This window comes from Otolemur garnettii, unplaced genomic scaffold (genome assembly GCF_000181295.1).
Source record: "Otolemur garnettii isolate 467f Iridium unplaced genomic scaffold, OtoGar3 scaffold00032, whole genome shotgun sequence".
Lineage (NCBI taxonomy): Eukaryota > Metazoa > Chordata > Mammalia > Primates > Galagidae > Otolemur > Otolemur garnettii.
In genome coordinates this window covers 18,002,248-18,022,655 of record NW_003852427.1, presented here as the reverse complement: position 1 = coordinate 18,022,655, position 20,408 = coordinate 18,002,248, and the positions used below count along the sequence as shown (strand labels likewise).

Below are 20,408 nucleotides of genomic sequence, written 5' to 3'. Positions count from 1 at the left end.
GCCTCCCAAGTAGCTGGGACCACAGGCGCCCGCCACAACGCCCAGCTGTTTTTTGGTTGCAGCTGTCATTGTTGTTTGGCGGGCCCCGGCTGGATTTGAAGCTGCCACCTTGGGTGTACATGGCTGGCACCTTAGCGACTTGAGCCACAGGCGCCAAGCCTGAAGTGGAATAATTCTTGAAGCTGTCTTTTAAACTGGGGTAGAATTTTTTAACATTTTTCATTAATATATAATATATATGCAGAAAAATGCACAATTATATAGCTCAGTGAATTATCATGAGCTAACCACATCCATATAACTACCTTCCAGGTCTCTTCTGTCCTCTTCCCAATCATTTACCCTCTCCTTCCTCTCAAAGAGGAACCCACTACACTGACTTGTGACAGTTTTAGTTTCAGAATCTTTTATTGAATGATGTTTGGTATCTAGGTATTTAAGATACAATCTTATTTTATTAGCAGATCTTGCTTTGAATGAACCTGATAGGATTTAATAAATTTGGCTACCTTTATAAGCTAATAGCTTTATAAGCAGTTAGGAAGGATTTTTTAAAGAATAGTTCTAAATAGTATGTTATATTTAGGTTCAAGAAATTATTGTTCATGTTGTTTTTACTTTCTTACAAATGATGTAATATTTAGTGTTTGAAGTTTTTGCTGCTAGCTAAACAAGATCTTTTGCTCTCTACATATCCCACTTACCACATTAGAAAATTGTTCTGTCTAGAGTTCAGCATATACAGATTTATCTCAAATGGATGCACCTAATAAAAAGTTTAATAGAATATTAGTTATGAGAGATACAGAATTTACCACACATTTTAAAAAATTTATGTAAATATATATTTCTGTTTCTCTGATAAGTGTTGTTTGTTCTTTCTTATAAAGCCACATGCTAAATGCCCTTTATGCAGAAATGATATACATGCTGACAATTTATTAGAATGTCCTCCAGAAGAACTGGCATGTGACAGTGAGAAAAAGGCTAATACAGAATGGACATCCAGTTCCAAGGTAAAATAAACACGTGCACATATTTGTGTATTTGTTTTACATTTATACAATGAAGTATATATTTTTAATAAAATAATTCTGCTTTCATTTCTGTCATTTAAATCTTACATTCTTTGGTGACTTACTTTTAATTTTTACTGGTGAATTTGAGAAACTCAAAGAGAATGGGTTCAGATTATGGTAGTATTCTTTCAGTCTTAATTTGTTTTTATTTTTTATTTTTTTACTATTATAGCTGTGTACATTAATGTAATCATGGGGTACAATGTGCTGGTTTTATATACAATTTGGAATATTTTCATCAAACTGGTTAACATAGCCTTCATGGCATTTTCTTATCTTAATTTGTTTTTAATTAGTAATCTTTTGCTTTTGCATTTAGGGAAATAACATGACAGGACTTTTCTCTTTATAACAAAAAATTTGGACTTACTTTAAATCAACCAATTGAAAATGGAATCTAATGGGTATCCTTTTTTTTCAGATTAATGCTCTAATGCATGCATTGATTGACTTAAGAACAAAGAATCCCAACATAAAAAGTTTAGTTGTGTCTCAGTTTACAACATTCCTGACTTTACTAGAAACACCACTGAAGTAAGTTCAACCGTGTTTTTCAGCTTTGGTAAAAAGATTTGGATGGCAGGAAAAGTAACTATTTGTTTGACTAATTTTAGTTATTTTATCTATCCAAAATATATTCAGAGTCACAATAGAGAATATTTCCTGGCAGCATAATATTTTAAAGATGAAGTTCTGAATTTATTGAAAAAAAATTGACTTCAGTGCCTGGCATATTAATAAGTGTTCCATAAACATTGGTTGAATGAATGAGAGATTTGTAATTATTTTTGTTTAATAATATAGTGTTGTCTCTTTTCTTCTCCCCCCTCAGAGCTGCTGGATTTGTGTTTACTCGTTTAGATGGTTCCATGGCCCAAAAGAAAAGAGTTGAATCAATTCAGTGTTTCCAAAACACTGAAGCAGGATCTCCAACAATAATGCTTCTGTCCTTAAAAGCAGGTGGAGTTGGTTTGAATCTTTCTGCAGCTTCTCGAGTGTTTTTAATGGATCCAGTAAGTAGTTCTGTAGACATTTTAGAATGTTATTACTTAAAAAAGTAAAACTCAGGGCAGTGCCTGTAGCTCAGTGAGTAGGGCACTGGCCACATACACTGGGGCTGGCAGGTTCGAGTGTAGCCCAGGCCTGCTAAACAAGGACAACTACAGTTAAAAAAATAAAAAATAGCCAGGTGTTGTGGCAGGTCTCTATAGTCCCAGCTACTTGGGAGACTGAGGCAGAGGAATTGCTTAAACCCAAGAGTTTGAGGTTTTTGTGAGTTGTGATGTGACAGCACTCTACCCAGGGGGATAGCTTGAGACTCTGTCTCAAAAACAAATGAACAAACAAACAAAGTAAAACCCAAGAACTATTTGGTAAATACCTTCATAGTTATGATTATGAAAATTCTTTAAAATAGGTAATAATAACTTAGTAAATGTGGATTAAAGGCTTTCTCTTAAATGATTTACATATAACATCTGAAATCATCACATCCCTATAGGTAAAAAGCATTAATGACCCTGTTTTACACAAGATGAAACTTTAGCACGAGAAAGTAAACAATTTGTCCACTATTACACGACTAGTAGAAGAATGGTAGCTAAAATTCACTCTGAACATTATTTACTAGGCTGTGTGACCCGGAGTTATGTTCCCATAGGAGTACATTCTTCTAAATGCACTGAGAGGCTCTTTGTGCTGGAAGGACCCTAGACTAATTTAGTCTCTAATTTGCATTGGGTATGATGTGGGCTAGAGGTAACTGTGCTATTTCAGTACATTAACAGATTTAAGGTTTTAGCTTGTGGGCTAAAACTCAAGATTGATAACATTTAGAAACTTTACTGAATAGAAATGTTGATTATTCTGTTCTATTCTATTATTCTATTATTCTTGTAAGGCTGCCTAGTTGATGCATATGTCCATTTACCAAGGCATTTTTTCCCTCTCTCAATCAAGGGTAATTTCCTCAGTATGATTATTATCACAGTCATACTTAAGCATTTATGGGTGAATATTGTGGATGGTAGGGGTCTGGGGTGTATATATGTACCATTTTGTTTCTATTTTCAGTTGGTACTTTGCTATATAATGTTCCTTTAACCCAGAATACCATTTTCGGCTTCAGGGATCTTTTTTATTTAAAATGTAATGATCATTATCCCAACAATTTATGATTTCATTTAAAAACCACTTACCTTTCTAAAGAACTCTATATCTTGGTTGGGCACTATGGCTTATGGCCTGTAATCCTAGCACTCTGGGAAGCTGAGGCAGGAGGATCCCTTGGGCTCCTTTTCCTCGTTAGGTACATAGAGATTCACTTTAAAATAAAGGGAAAAGCAGAAATTGTTGGATAAATCAGCAGGTACTTAATAGGGTGCTGGCATGTGTCAGGCCACGTTTTGGGCACCAGCAGCAGTGGAGGGCAGTGATGGGGAGAATGCCTGCTTACTACCATAGTGATTGGGGAGGTGGATTTTTCCAAAGGTACCTTTATAGTCTGTCAGTATCTCAATTCAGTCAAAAATTTTTAGTCAGGAAAAGATGAATGCATAATAGTGAAATGAAGGGACTGATGCAGAACACTCACAGACCACAGAAGTATAATAAAGCAATTTATGTTCTTGTTAGGCCTGGAATCCCGCTGCTGAAGATCAGTGCTTTGACAGATGCCATAGACTTGGCCAGAAGCAGGAAGTTATCATTACAAAGGTGAATTTTACACCATCTATTTTAAGGTTTGATGGTAATGATTGAAGTGGAATTATGCAAACAAAATAGAAGTCACCCTTCCCTCCTCCATTAGTAGTTTGATGTGTGCTGTTTCAGGGCCCTTTGTCATTTACAAACATTCATGTCTTCGTCTCTCCTTAGAAACTTATCTTTTAAAGATAAGTGCAATTATACTTTATTATTCTGCAACATATTTTTTCCTTTAAAAGTACATATCACAAATTATATGTACATTGAGATCAGTACTTTGTCAAAAAATGTTCGTAACAATTTACCAATTTAACCGTTTATAACTGTACAGTTGTTCAGTTCCATTCAGTACATTCACATTGTTGTGCACCCATTACCACCACCCATCTTCAGAACTTCTCCTTCATTTCAAACTGAAAATGTACCCAGTAAGTAAGAACTTCTCATTCCTCTCTCCACTTACTCCTTAGCAACCACCATTCTGCCCTTTTTCTATACATTCTGAACATTATTGTACATACATCTTTGTGCATATATACAAATTTACTTCAGGATAAGTTAAAAAACTAGAATTTTGGATAACTGTCAAGTTGCTTTCAAAATCTTTATAATGTATGAGAATGATGTTAATTCATGTTTTATGTAGTAAAAAAAGTACTATGTGAATTTGCATTTACTAAGACCTTGAGCATATTTCACATGTCTTCTGGTGATTAATATTTTTTCTGTGAATATATTCATTATATATTGTTTACTTGGTTTTCATAGTTTTTATAATATGAAGAACCTTCTTATACTATCTGTTTTTAAGTCTTTTGTTTATATACATTGAAAATAGTTTATCTCAGGTTCTTGCTTGTCTTTAAACTTGGAGGTTGTCATGAAAAAGCTTTAATATTTTTGTGATTTAAAACATGTCAGTCTTTTTTTTAGTGTCTAGGTTTTAATTTACCAGGACAGAATGCTTTACCTTTGAATTTTTCAAACTATTCTTTTGTATTTATTTTTTATTCTTTTGGAAGATTTTACTTTTTATGACTTGTGATACAGAATTAAATTTTATTTTCTCAAATGAAGAATGATTTGTTCTGTCACATTTTTGAAAAGGGTCCTTTTTTCCTACTATGAAATCTTTTATCATAAATTAATGTATATTAATGTTTTAAATATATACATTATATTTCTAGACTGTTTTGTTCTCTTATTCTCAGGACAGTATTACTCATATAATAATTGTGGTTTTTTAAAGTATGTTTTGATACCTCAGAAGATAAAGCATTCTCATTACCCTTATTTTAAAAAATTACACCGGTTATTACTCTTGAACCTTGGATTTCCTATTTAAGAAATCTTATTTGAGATTTACTATATTATTACTTTGAGAACTATCTTTATAAATAAGAACATTTCCATATGAGAACATGGGATAGTATCTCACTACATTTATTTGTATCTTATGTATTTCAGTAGTTTTCTAACATAGCTTTTTGGAGTTTGATTCTTGACCAAATCATTTTGTGTTTGGTGTGAACACTTTTATTGGTGTACATTAACAGTGTTGTTCTTAAGTTTTTAGTAGATACCCTTACTGAAGTTGAGATGTTCCTCTTATTCCTGGGTAAATGAGGATTTTTTAATCAAGATTTTTATCAGGAATAATGAGATTACTTTTTTTCCTTGTTAGTGTTACACATTATACTGATAAAAACTCATTCTTGCATTTCTGGGAATTTCTCATTTTTATTTTTTTCCTATAATGCTAAAACTCATTTTGCCAGAGAGGGCTGTATAGTTTGCTTCTTTTGGCTGTTCTTATCTGGGGATATATAACTCCTGTCCTTATAGCCAAATAGTTTATATAAGAAAACTGTATTGGTTGACAAAGGAAAGCAGAGCTTAGGTCTAGTTATAATAATATCATGTTCCAAATATTCTCACTATATACTGAAAAGAAGAGAGGATCTAAACAGTTTCTAATTATTGCACATTCTAAAAAGCTATGCAGAATAATACTTCAAAGACACTAATTCCTTTCTGGGAAACTAACATTATTTCTCATTTTCATTTCTTCTGTTTTATAATGGGCATTGTTGTTAGCATATTTATCCTTCATGCTTCTCAGTAATTTTGCATTTAGTTGCCTTAGTAGGGTTTTTTTAACATTAAAGATTTTTAAGTATTGCTCCCTAAAAAGCACTTACCCTATTTAACAACTTCTTTTTTTTTTTTTCTTTTTAAAGTTCATTGTGAAGGACTCTGTTGAAGAAAATATGCTGCAAATACAAAATACAAAGAGAGAACTTGCAGCAGGAGCCTTTGGAACTAAAAAACCAAATGCTAATGAAATGAAACAAGCTAAAATTAATGAAATCAGAACTTTAATTGACTTATAATTTGTGGGACTTTAGTAAGGTCAGTTTGATCAGATACGTAAGTTTTGGTGATGAGAAAAATATAGAGTTTGAGAAGTGAGATCTATGAGATATGTCTTGTCAAAGGGGCATGTTGTTTTGTATTAGTGAAGAGGGATTACTGACACAGGCTTTTATATATGAACCTATTTTTAAGGATACTTCAAATAGCAATAAGTTTCATTCTATACTATGGCCTAAAATTTTTGAGGAAGAAAGTTACTTTGTTGTTCAGCTTTTCATAGTTACCTATGCTGAGTATGTTCATGTATCTTCCAAGAACTCAGCTTTTTCATATGTCAAAGAAGTACTTTTAGCCAAATAGTTATTTTCTGGGTTGGACATAATTATTTACCACAGCCACTGACTTGTGATGCAGTGGATATACAGTCCTTGTAAACAATATACAGAGATTGGTTTTACTGGACTTTCAAAAACCTATTTGCATTCCAGAACCAAACCTTAAATGAGAGACCAAAGTCTAGATTTGCAAATTATTTGCAGTGTTTTTTAAACAGCTGTATTGAGATATAATTCACATAAGTGACTTGCAATTTTATGTTCATTAAAAAATTAGGGATTATGTTATAGCACTGTTTTATCTATTTTAGTCAAATGGTACTTACATTTATTGTTTAAATATAACTTGATATATAGTTTGGGGGTGGGAGAGGAAACCAGTTCTACCCAATTTGATTTGAATGTTTAAATTATGGAGTTGCTAAATAGATAACTTCTATAAATAATTTTTATTTATGTAGCTTTTATTTGGAAATAACTTTATAAATTTTTATAATTCAGAAGACTACTATATGTGAGAGGCGTGATAATCTGGATGGAAGTTTGGCTGGATGACCTCCAAAGTCGTTTCAACTCAAAAGACATCTTAATCCTGAATGTAAAAATTTGTTATGTGTTCAAGATTCAGAGTATGATTTTGTAACTTCAGTAACTCATCCTTACATCTGTCTATAGAATAAGTCATCTTTTTCTCTTTCATTAATAAGCAGCCTCACAAAAGTTTCCACAGAATTCTAGATGACTTTGAGTCATACTTAAAATGAATAAGCTAGAAATTTAGAAATCAGGTAAGGCAGTCAGTGGTTTTATTAAGGGAAACTTTTTCTTTTTAAAATCCAAAGAAAGATTACTGTAACAAGAGAAGCTTCATGTTTGAAGCTTCTTGATGATACAGGTTAATTTTGATTGAAAGATGACATTGGAGGCATTGCTGTGTTACAGGTGCATATGTAAGCTATGTGCCGAATCTCTCACCAGCTGAGTCCCTGCCTCCCTGCGACTTACCCCTTGGCAACAACGATATTGATATTCATTGAGACGAAGACCTTTTGTCAGGGATGAGAATGGAATACTCTCATTGTATTTGGGGTTGGTCCACTGGCATTATTAGAAGCAGTATGGAAGTTCTTTATTTTGTAGTCTAGCATTACACACACAAAAATCAGGTAGATCAGAATATGGGTTTCTCCCTATACCAGTGCTTCAGTGAGATTGAGTTATAAACAGTTTTTGGCAAATAACACAATTTACTCTTGGTTACAAAGGCAAAACTTTACGAACTCACTGTAAAGGTGAAGATGACAACTTGCATCTTTACCTAGACATTTATGGAGTTGTGTTTTTAAACACATTCATAAATTTGGCAAGTCATTAAATACAAAAAGCTTTGTTTTGTACAGTTTTATTAGATGTTAAATTAAAAAATTTAATTTGTTCTAAGAAAATATATAAACCACTGGAATGAAAACTTTATGTTATGCTATACTGTTAATTGTTTTTTTATTGCATAGAATAATAGCTTTAGAAATATACTGAAAAAGTGGAATTCCCACTTGCGTTTGAGAACTGGACTTTTTTTTCTAAATGAATAAAAATTTCAAAAGTTTATTAGCTTCCTCAGTGCCATAATTTGAATGACTTCTTTCTCTTTAAAGAAAATAAATCCTGGCTTTAGTTCAGTATCTTTACTTCAGTATCTAGGGCGCTGGCCACATACACTGAGGCTGGTGGGTTTGAACCTGGCCCAGGCCAGCTAAAACAACAATGACAAGTGCAACAACAACAACAAATAGCCAGGCATTGTGGAGGGCACATGTAGTCCCAGCTCCTTGGTAGGCTGAGGCAAGAAAATTGCTTAAGCCCAAAAGTTTGAGGTTGTTGTGAGCTGTGACACCACAGCACTCTACCCAGGGCGACAGCTTTGAGACTCTGTCTCAAAAAAAAAAAAAAAAAAAGGAAATCTTTAGTTAAATCTCATTTCTTAGGAGGTGTTTATATTACATAATTTTTACTGGCAGTACATAAAAGTACTATAATTGAGAATAATTTACTCATATCCCATTTTCTAATTTGTTGAATTCTGAGTTCAAGAAATCAGTGTTTATTTAAAATCCTTGACCTATGATGCCACAGCACAAAAACATTGGTTCTAATTAATTTCCTTATCTGCAAAAAACCAAAAAAGTTGTGATAACACCTATCTACACATAGGTGCAATGTCTATCATTGTAGATTTTTACCTTTAAAATTAAAGCTCTAGAATTAGCTATTTCCAGTCAAGAAAATGATCCTATATAGTTAACCAGAGGGTAACCAATGAAGTATCCTCAGGTAGTGCTGGGAAGTGCCAAAGACATTATTATATTCTCTTGTATCTTGCCAAATTTCTAATCACTAGCATTTGGAAAAGATTCATTAAAAATATGAGGACAGATTTAATGTTTGGCTCATAACCACAACACAAATGTTTTACCTTCAGTTTTTAATGCATTGATTTTCAAATATTTTCAAAAGGTATAATAACAGGAAAATACAGGAGAAACATTCACTTTATGCATAAATCACAGACCATGATCAAACATGCAGCTAAGCTAAAAAGGCACAGATCTGACCTGTGGGGGGCAAGTCTGTCTAAAGATTATTCCAACCATCGTTCACGAGGATGTAAAAAGAAGTATATATTGATTGACCTCCACAAATAAGTATCTTGTATTACTTTTTAAAAAATACATCTTACTAAATAACCCTTCTGTTCTGGGCTCCCTGGAAAGGATTTTACAGTATAATTAGTACTACTGTGCATAGAAAAGTTAATACTTTAATTAAGATACATTCTTAAAAGATCAGAAGAACTTGCTAACTCAATTCAGTAACTTCCCAGACACAATTCGACACCTTTCTGTACATCATATGTTTTATTGGTAAACTTGTCACTATTTCTGATTCTAAAAGTTAATAGCCTTCACTAAATACTTATTTAAATTTAAAAAATTATGTAAGCTTTATTCTTACTACTATGTGAAAAATAGGGAATCAAAAGTAGTAAATACCGAAAATTAACAGTATATCATGGCCAGAAAAATAAGGCAGTGTTGTTTTTCTGAAGACTAAGTTTCTGAGCATCTCTACCAGGGACTCAGAAGCCAAAAAAGCTTCTGACCGCTAAAATTATTTTGAGAGATCTTCGTACCACGGCACCTACCTGATACCTGGAGGCACAGAGTAAATCTTTGGTGTATGCTTCACTGCAATCCCAGCAACTCTTTCCCATCAGTTCAAACTACGTTTATTTTATCAGAAATCATTTGTCATCTAATATTTTATAGTTTTAGGCGAATCCTCAGGTTCTTTGAGCTCATCGTAGTCAGCTTTCTAGGTGGCTCCAAACCATTCTTGCCTCCAAGTATCCATACCTTTGTGTATTCACTTATGCCAATATGAATGACCCATGTTACCAACAGGATATTGTAGAAATGTGATGGAGGGTGACTCAAAAGCTAGGTCACCACTGCCACGAAGCTTCTGCCCAAACCTTCCAAGGTTTTTCCATTGTAGTCTACTCTCCTGTTTTCTTCTAACAGAACTGTTTCTTACTCATTTTAATGTTTTAAAGGTCATTTTGGATCCTACCCTTCTCTAGTTTCCCCTCCCTTGCAACCTAGAATCATCTATGAATTTAATAAGTTTTACAACTCCACTCTATCATTTTTAAACCATGGATAAAAATACCAGAAGGCGTTGAGTCCAGTACTCGCTCTGACAGACCAGAAGGATTACTGAGTACGTTCAGAGGCTGACAGTGAACTTACGATGATGTTAAGGTTACAATATTCTAATTATTTGAATACCCACTTAATACGGGTATGAAGGTATTAAGGGTATTAACATGAGGTACAGTGTGGATGACAGACTAGATAAATGGATCTAACTTTCTTCTAGTCTATCAGATCCATCACCATCCCTGGAGAACATTAGATTTAAATCTCTTAGATTCTAATTTTTAAGGCATATACCCAGGATCAAGCTTTATAATGGTTTTTAAAACTATGACAAATGCTACAAATTAAGAAAATTTCCCTAAGGGTATGTTCGTACATAGGGGAATCCTTAATTTAATTAAACAACCAAGATACAGCAATACATCTTTATTTTTCATACAGGGTGCCACTGCAGGTAACCATCAGAGCACACACTATTTTCAAATATACAGAACTGAACAAAAAGCATTTTAGCATGTTGCCTTGCTGTACATAGAAAACTGGTGAACATCTCTAGTCACTAAGACTAGGAAATAAAGTGAGTTAACACCATTCGTGGATATGTTTATGAATCAAGCAGTGTTACTATAGGCTGTCTGTACCTGAAAGCAGAATTACAACCACTGGCAGCCACTCAGCAGTTCTAAAATGCAGGTCTAATGAAGGGTACAAGAAGCAAGGGACAGAGGCCATGCTCTATTCTGAAGGGAGAGACTGAGAGACTGGTCTTGCACAGTTAAGAGTTGATACAGACATGTTAACAGCTTACTACTAAGTTTCCCTTCCTTGTATGCTAGCTGGAACATGAGCTAAATCTAGGTTAAAAAGCAGAACACTGTCCATATAGCAGAATTGCTACTTTACAACTTTTGCCCAGTTCTCTTACCTGTTGTCCTGCAAACACCCCTCATCTGATGAGTTTTAGTGAAAGCCTCTAGCAACTGTAACAGACTTTTCTCCACCCAGCTCTAGATACTAAGTATCAGAAACAAGTGGCTGTGAAGTGGACGTGTCCACAGGAAAATGGCAGTGTTTCTACTGGAGGTAAGTGTCAAGTTTCTTCTTGATATTTTCAAAGGAATCCGCTCCCATATAATCAGCCTGGCCCTGTTCCCACCGTTCCTTCCGTTCTTCTGATGATACAAAAGGCTGGGCTGCAGCTGGGATCTCCCTGAGGGACAGGTGTGATATGGCTCCTGCGATATCTTCCTGGAAAGAACACAATCAGAATCCCTGAGAGCGGAAGAGCAGACCATTTTAAAGAACGTCATAAATTGAAGACAGTGAGAAAAGCCAGGATGAATCATCATGCAAAGTAGCAAAAAAAAAAACTGAAAAATAGTACATGAAACAAACAAACAAAAAAGACACAGAAATATAAGGGTCATATGGTTTTTTCCTAACAAAATGAAGACTTCTTGGCTCAGTGAAAACATTGGGAGAACAAAGTAATTAGGGTTAATGTTTAAGTTCTGCATACCTTTCTACAGAAGCCACAAGAGAAAGCCAGTGTATAGACCAAGTCTGAAAGCTGCAAACAGTTCATTAGAAAGTGTAAGATGGACGGACAAGGGAACGCGATAGTCTGACGATAAATTCTCAAACTGTGTGGGCTCAGAAAGGTTGAGAACTTAAACAAAGTGATACCTCAGAGGCTAGGTTTCAGGAAAAAATCCGAACCAGAGAGCCGCAACACGTAACACAAGTTACCATTATAAGAAGGAAAGCTAAGTAGTTTGGGTACCAAACTTTTCTGCCTGTTCAAGCTTTCACTGGATTACCAAGTAGCATCTGTTCTTGTAGCTTCTGTTAATGGAATCTGCTTAGTTTTGAACAACTTTCAATTTCCATCTTCACTTTTTCTTGGGTTATAATTCTCAGCCTTGGTGTTGCAGAAGGAACAGCATAAATGTAGAAAGAAGAGCAAACCTACTCTACATTAAATTTGATTCTTACTATGTATAGATACTCAATCAGCTTCAACTGTACCATAAAAGAATACCAATGCTGTCCTTCAAAAAGCTCTAAGGTGAGAGGATACTGGAAATCTTAAGAGAAAAAAGAAGATAAATGAATACAAACAGGTATTGTTTTTAGTAGAGAAAGTGGTAGATAAGTTTTTGATTACCTGTTTTTATTGAGATACATACATATACATGTATATGTATCTATTTAGATATATTGGAACCCCCAGGTGGTTGGGTATCTGTATTAAAGCCAAGGCACCATTAGGAACTCCTTCCACTGGATTAAGTCCTGTCTTTGCTTTCCACTTGCAAGAGAAAGGATGTAGGGAGGCCCTCCAGAGTCCTCTGCTTACAAAATAGGAGGCTGTGAATTGACAATGAACATCCTAGGACTGAGACCCCAAGGTCAACAAGTATACTGGGTCCTAACTTAAAACAGTTCAGCACTTAAGGTGTAACTCTCCCTTTCTCTGCCATAAAAAAAGTGCTATTCTTAATTCTGTCCTGGAAAGGAATACCCTAAATAAAACCCATCTCAGACTTTCGTAGGGGTAACAACAGTCTCTCAGACCTGCACTTGAGTCCCAGTCCTCTTGACTAGTCTGCTAAACTAAGACAAGTCATATAACTTTGTTAAGCTTCAGTAATTAATTTTTCTATGAAAAGAGGGTATTAACACTAATAGTACTTACTTAATAGAGTAGTTGTAAGGGTTAAATAAGACAAGGTAACTTTTACTTGGCACTTACTATGTGCTGGCACTATTCTGAGTGCTCATGATCCACCTAAAGTACTCACTATGTGCTGGCAGTATTCTGAGTGTTCATGATCCACATAAAGCATTTAGAGTAAAAATGCATGTTATTAATGCCTTCTGCCTTTCTCCTGACTATATTTTGGTAAAAATGCTAATAAGTGAAATGGCTAAAATCTATGTAAAGAGAAGAATCTCTTATAATCTCATATAGCCAGGAAATTAATGGATTCCCTAATTAACCCATTCAGTTCTACTCATTATGTATTATTACATAACATAAAAGTTTAATTCCTCCTCTTCTATAAGAGTATTTATTTTATATTCATATTATTGTGATTATCACTGGCTCACCCAAGCAGACAGCAAATATAAAATAGGTATATCTAAATGTTTTCCATTTCTAAAACATTAAGTGGTATATTTTTTATTTTTATAGACTACTACTTTAAGAATCTCAGAATATTTTCACAGGACAAATGGTTCTGACTAATATTCAGAATATATGAGCATATATACAAAAACTCTAAAAACCGTTCTTATATGCTCAGATTGAATGAAATTTGCTACACAATTTATTTCTGTTAACTCTTTGCTGGTAATATCCCTCATTGTTGTCTTTCCATAATATTTTGTTTATCTTTGTTTAGAATACTGTTAACTAGTCCCCATCTCTGATACACAAGTTTTTCAGAAGGCAGCATTAAATTATGTGAAAGAATAAAACAGAACCTACCACATTTAGGTATGAGCAGGTGTCTTTGACAAGGCCAAATTGTTGAAGTAGAGGTAAAATGTTGGTGGTGAAGATGTCCCACCACAGGTTGAGAAACTCTGGATGAGTCGTGGTGGGATCATGGGACTCACTTTTGACACTTTTTGTTTTTGGATCATATGTGTAATTCCACGGTTTGACTCGTCCCAGGAAGTGCACAACTTTGGCATTTGCACCAAACCTGCCAAGTGAACACAAGTCGACGCTGTCAGCAGATTCTGAGTACTGATAAAAAGACAAGCAGCACTGTGTTCTGTGGCCTCAATAGTACATTTTCCATCCTGCGGTAGTGGCTGGAAAAGGAACTGAGCTCACTAAGAAATTGTGATGCAAATACTGGTAAAATTATTCAATTATATGTTAAATACATACCAAATAGAAAAGTAGTACTGGTTCAGTATAACACTGAAGGGGAAGGGCACAACTGTTTAGGAAACATTTGTATTACGTGGTAAAGGTCAATGTGCTCGTGTCCAACAACGTAGCAGCTCATGTCTCACACACACACATAACAGGAGACTTGGTCAAATGTTGATATCATTGTTTGAGATAGTCATAAACTGGAAACACCCCAAGCATCCATGTTAGGTCAGATTATTAGATTTTCTCAGCAAAGGGACACTCCTTCCAGCCTCTTCGGGGGGAGGACACTTTCCCATCTGATGCTGGACATGGTCATAGGGCTGGATTTGACCACTGGAAAGTGCACAGAAGTGACAGAAGCACGGCTTATTTCTCTCTCAGAGAGAAATATTTCCCTCTCAGAGAAATTAAAACTTTGGCCAGCAGAACAAGCCCTTGATAGCCTGCTGATTGCAGGAGAGTGAGACATGGAGCAGATCTAGATCACACCCATGGCTTGGCTCCAGACTCCAGTGAGACATGGAGCAGATCTAGATCACACCCATGGCTTGGCTCCAGACTCCAGTGAAACATGGAGCAGATCTGGATCACACCCATGGTTTGGTACCAGTGAGACATGGAGCAGATCTAGATCACACCCATGGTTTGGTACCAGTGAGACATGGAGCAGATCTGGATCACACCCATGGCTTGGCTCCAGACTCCAGTGAGACATGGAGCAGATCTGGATCACACCCATGGTTTGGTACCAGTGAGACATGGAGCAGATCTAGATCACACCCATGGCTTGGCTCCAGACTCCGCTGAGATCGTCAGAGCTATCCCAGCCAACCTACCAACATGTAAGAAACACTTGCTTATTGTCCAATATCACTGAGATTTTACAGTTACACATCCAGTCTATCTTTTTTAAAGGAAAACTTCAAGTATATTCATGCCATGAAATACAATCTAAACCAAATGAACTATAGCTCTGTACATCAAGCAGCAAATAGTTAAATTTTAAAAACATGTTTAAAAAAAAGAAATGAATCAAAGCAAATTATATGACTCCACTTACTTAAAGGAAAAATAAAAAAAGAAGTACTGTTTAAAGATTAGAAAACTGTGATTGATCTAAATTTCATGATAGTGGTTACCTCTGGGGGAAACAGGAAATTTTATTTTTATTGGGATGGGACAATATGGTGCTTCTAAGGTGCTGGTTATATTCTATTTTCTTAACTTTGGTGGTGAGTATTCTAAAACACTGCACGTTTTTGTATATATTCTTTTGTATATACACTGTATTTCACAATAAATAGCATATTAAGAGTAAGGATTAACTGTGGTCCTGTTCTGACTGGGAGGAAATTAAGTATATAAAAATAGAAAACAATTAAGGTGAAAATAGCAAGAGGCCAAAGGGAAAATAAGAACAGTGAGTGCTCAGGAAACCAGAGGCGGGGGGCACAAAATGCCAACTCGGTGGGCTGGAGTGCTGAGGTAGTGGGATGTGACTTCCAGCTGGTATAACAGATGGGATCTGGATAGCTGGTGATAAACGCAGGGGATTCTGGGCAAGGGGTTGGTATATAGAAGCTGAGCACCTGTGTGCCTGACCAAGTGTCCTCAAATTAGAGCCAAAGATGAAGCTCTGGGTATGGAAAGGTAAAATGGATAGATCCTTGGGTACTGGGCTTGAGTGTTAGATTTCAGTACAAGTATCCGATTAGTTTGTGGGCCCCCACCCCCCAGGCCGGACTGTTAGGAGTCTGTGGCCTGTTAGGAAACCCTCCTCACACAGCATTGCTACCTGTGCTCTGCCATGCCTCCCCCCACTCTTCCCTTCTATGGAAAAACTGTCTTTCAGGGAACTGATCCCTGGTACCAAAAAGGATGGGGGCTGCTGCTGCTACAGGCAGCCAAAGTACTTGGAGCATGATGTAGAGATCAAAATTATATAAATTCTATTCGTGTATTTTTTCCTACCTCCTAAAATTTATTTTTTTTAAAAAAATATTAGTTAGCTATTTAATAGCTATCATTATTAAGGATATGATTGGGAATAATATTTCCCAATCTTTAAGGATACGATTGGGAATAATATTTCCATAAGGTGGATTTTACTAGTGTTAACTGAGGTTGAGATACTCAGGGCCACACAGCTATTATGTGGCAAAAGTGGGATTTTGCACAATTGTGCCACTAATGCCTGAGCTCTTACCATCCTACAATTCTACAATGCTGCCACTCTAAAAATGTACAGAAAAACTACTGTCTGCTTATAAAGTTCCTTCCTCTTAAGATGTGTTTCTTCTGAAAATGGAAAGAATATTTGATAACCCCAGGCTTACTCTTTCCGTACATTGTATATTTTACACACACACAGACACACACACACAGTTTTACCCTTTAGAAGGACAGAAATCATAATGCTCACATCTGCGCACAGACAGGACCATCAGTTACATAAGCATTATGCATTAGGCACTATGCTCAGTGTGTGGCCCCAAAAGGCTTTTGTCCAGACAGGGAGATGAGTCATCAATATTAAAATAAGTAATAGCACAAAGCAAGGCAACAAGTTAGAGCCATCAAGGCAGTGCTGACCAAAGGGCTCCAGGAACTCCAAAGCACTGACCGCAGGGTTACATTCAGAGGAGGATTTGTAGAGGGGGAGGGTCTGGGACAACTCCTGAGAAAGATGGGCAAGATTCAGATAACCAGCTTAACAGGTGTTCTAATGATGATGGGGGAACCCATCCCAAAGATCTGGCTCCTGCGCAGACAGATAGTCCTGTCTGTGCACAGATGTAGGCACTCCCTCTCATCCTAGCAATACAAAACCTTAAGCCTAAAACCAAAACAGATCACAGGAATGAGCAGGTGTTTTTTCCATCCTTTCAGGCATTTCCCCCTCCTGACTCAACTTCCCTGCCTGCAGCTACAGCAGTGGTTTGCTCCTCCAGTGTTACCTGACCACTAAGCCTCAACCTAGGACTTGCCTAGATCACATATAAATGTCATACAGTTATAACATGGTAGCATTACTAATTAAGACATAAATAGCCTATAAACTCTATTTCCTCTGCTTTCCTGACAGCTCACATATATTAAGTATTCACATCTGCCGGGTTCAGGTTAGCACTGGCGTGTTTACTCAGTTCATCTCCAAATGGTGACATAAGGAAACCGAGGCATGAAGTGAAATCACTTGTTGCAGATCCCGTGGCTGGCCAATAACAAGGCCAGAATTCTACCCAGATAGTCTGTTTCCAGAGTCAAGGCTCCTAACCATGACTAGGCTGTTAGTAAGACACAGAATTATAAGGACATGGTCTGAGAGTGACATCTGTTAATCCAGGGCTTAACTCGTGCATATGGACAGTTAATCTGAAAGTGGAAAAAGTATGCCTACAAGCCTTGAGAATACTCCAAGTATAGTTAAGGCCTGAGCACAGAAAATATCCAATAGGAAAGAAAGTTACAAAGCAAACATCTTGGCGCTAAAGACTGAAGAAAAGATTGTTCTTGGATGCAGTTTGCATAAAGGATAGGGACAACGGGAAGAACAAGAACCAGAGAGGAGTGGTACCTCTTAGGATCAGCAGGTAACCTACAAGTGGACTCTGCTGGGCAGGGTCCCAGGGCCTTTCCAAGCTCCTCTGTGAGTTGGGGCTTTGGAGGAAGGACACAACAGTCCAATCCACCTGCACACAGAGACTGCCCAGTTAGTTCTCCACTGCCAGCAGTGATGAATACCTTAGGCTCTCTGTCCACGCTCCTCTTAGCTCAGGTCTTCCCCAACTGGTCCAGGGGCTTCTGAAGCCTTCCTGGACCCCAGCTACATGCTGGTTGGATTCTTCCCCATGTGGCCATGTCTTCCTCTTGAATGTCAATAGAAGCACCATTTGCAAACAGCCCACACTCTGCATTTCACTGTGGTTCAAGCCTTGGGTTCTACTTTCATGAATCTATGTTTCTTAGTGTCTCTTTAATGCTAAATCACTATTATCCTCTGTTGGACAAAGGAAAAGGGAAGGATCCTCTTTTCCTCTTCTAAAATTACCTTTTCTACTCTAACAAGTGAGAAACTGTACCCAGTAGATAGTCCTTTCATTGGGAAGTCTCAGTTTTACAAAATGCCTTGATAAACCTGTTGAGGGGGAAACTGAGATCTTAAGGCAGGGGTCCTCAAACTTTTTAAACAGGGGGCCAGTTCACTGTCCCTCAGACAGTTGGAGGGCCAGACTGTGAGGCCCCAGGCCCGCTGCTAAGCAGGACAGGCAGCGGTGGCAAAAACACCAGGCGGGCCAGATAAATGTCCTAGGCAGGCCCTATGTGGCCCGTGGGCCATAGTTTGAGGACGCGTGTCTTAAGGGGTCCTAAACATGGGTGAAACTGCCTTTTCTCTTAGGCAAGACGGGGGAGGAAGGAAAGGGACAAGAGAAGTAAGTGACGCAATTACAAAAGGTGGCACAGAGCAGGATGATGTAGCCTCTCAACAGCCACCAAATTTTTGCAACGGAACGAAACAATCATGAAATGTAGGATGTGAGTTTTTTTTTTTAATAATTAGGGACATATTACTGAGGGGCAGATCAGAAAGAGATTCAGTGGTGTGAAGGCGGAGAGAAGCATGAGCAAGGAGGTGAGAAGGATGCTGGGTGTGCAGAAATCATGCGTGGCTGCAGATGTCCCTGCTTCAGGCTGTGGTCAGCCCTGCCGCATCCAGGAAGGAATGGGAACTCTTTTCTGGATGGCTAGGTATTGAGATAACTTATCTACTTGCTACACAACTAACATACATAGAAATGGACAGTGGTAGGGAAATATGGGAGGAAAACACATTTTAGAACAAGAGCTCTCTTTGAGAAAAGCAGGCCGGGGTGAGTCCCTAAATATAAAAGGCTTGGGCTGGCCAAGGGAACTTTCAGAGCAGGAGGAGGGCAGAAGAGTGGGAAGGCAGCTGCCAAGTGGGAAAGGAAGGCAGGAGGGAAGGAAGTGAAGACAGACTCTGCAGTTTTATATGAGCCGTTATGTCAAGTGTTTTCCAGGAAATCATCTAGGGCAGCCTCTGGCTTTATGGAAGGGACCCTGTCTGTACCCCAATACCAGTCATCTTGTATCAGGGTTTAAGAGTCCCATTAATTATATAATTATGTCCTAACTGGACAACAGTGTTTTACTTACACAGCAAAAGAGCTTGGCTCTATTAGCTTTCGTGATAATGAAATGAAATGACTTGGTCCACAAAAAAGATGAACAAACACGTCTCAAACACGAGTCCATCTTTTAACCTAGACTTTCAATTAATCTAAATACGAATTTTCAGTGGTTATTTTTGTCTCAGTCATGTTCCCTGAGGAATGTCTTTAAAATTAATTTTCTATCATCTCAACCAACTTGCTTTTCAGTTATTAATGAAAATCCAAAATAACCCTATCAAAATGACTCAAATAAAAGCACAGGTCAGGAATAAAAGGGGCAGTAACTTCTTGCTTAAAAGAATATTTTAGGCTAAATGCAAATCTAGGGGTACACCTTAAAAAACAGTAACATAGGGTGTTTTTCTAGTGTTACATCCCTCCCCCCAAAAGCAAGAAATCAGGTATCAGAATTTATAATGCATGGCTAAAAGCAAGATAATTAACCAATGACTAAGAAGGAGAAATGTCTGAAGATAAAGTTCAACTGACCTCGACACAGAACAAGGATAACCAGAAGATTCACTGACTCACTCCCCAATTTATCCACTGAATTACCAGCCAGGAATAATAATAATAATAAAGCTGGGTACACATCACAATTGTCTCTAAATCACTGACAGCCATTCATTCCGACCCAGTAATGGGGATTTGTCTTAGCTTGCATACATCTCTTAAAATAAGTGTTCTAATTTTAACTTGATAGAATCTCAAAAGAGTCATCCAGATCACAAGACATAGTTTGAACCCCAGCCAGCAATAATCCTGCTTATGTTAGCCGTTAAAATTATCCCTGTGACCTGAAGTTACCAAAAGATCAGATAGAATTTTCATGACCAGTGGAGAAACATAGCTGGTGCTCATGTGGATGAAACTACAGAGCGGTTTAGAATGGAAAAGGAACTAATCCCAGACAGTACACAGAGGAACAATTTTAGTTCTCACTAAGCTCTTTATGTGCAATGTTCAATTAGATACCGAGAAAGAGAAAGACAACACTGCTGTGGAACCCCGTGCTGGGAAATGTGGCAGCAGGGCCAGCCCTCTATCTTCCTCCCACAGCGGTGCCTCCTGTTCTGTAACCACTGTCACTCACTCATGCCCCT

The 20,408-nt window shown here is 37.0% G+C and overlaps 2 protein-coding genes across 3 annotated transcripts in view; one reads left to right on the top strand and one right to left on the bottom strand.

The window, feature by feature from the left end:
• HLTF (helicase like transcription factor) overlaps positions 1–8,062 on the top strand; it is a 60,128-nt gene extending 52,066 nt beyond the window's left edge. Inside the window, exons 22-27 of the mRNA XM_023512999.1 lie at positions 891–1,016; positions 1,501–1,613; positions 1,912–2,092; positions 3,714–3,794; positions 6,026–6,197; positions 6,998–8,062. Coding sequence (XP_023368767.1) covers positions 891–1,016; positions 1,501–1,613; positions 1,912–2,092; positions 3,714–3,794; positions 6,026–6,178 — 654 coding nt within the window. The 3' untranslated portion in view covers positions 6,179–6,197; positions 6,998–8,062. The remainder of the gene's footprint in view (positions 1–890; positions 1,017–1,500; positions 1,614–1,911; positions 2,093–3,713; positions 3,795–6,025; positions 6,198–6,997) is intronic.
• Positions 8,063–10,600: 2,538 nt separating this feature from the next.
• GYG1 (glycogenin 1) overlaps positions 10,601–20,408 on the bottom strand; it is a 30,619-nt gene continuing 20,811 nt past the window's right edge. Inside the window, exons 5-6 of one of the 2 annotated variants that reach the window (XM_012804966.2) lie at positions 13,712–13,931; positions 10,601–11,463 (exon numbers count right to left, since the gene is read on the bottom strand). In XM_012804966.2, coding sequence (XP_012660420.1) covers positions 11,290–11,463; positions 13,712–13,931 — 394 coding nt within the window. In that variant the 3' untranslated portion in view covers positions 10,601–11,289. The remainder of the gene's footprint in view (positions 11,464–13,711; positions 13,932–20,408) is intronic. The other variant, XM_023512987.1, reaches the window with a different exon arrangement.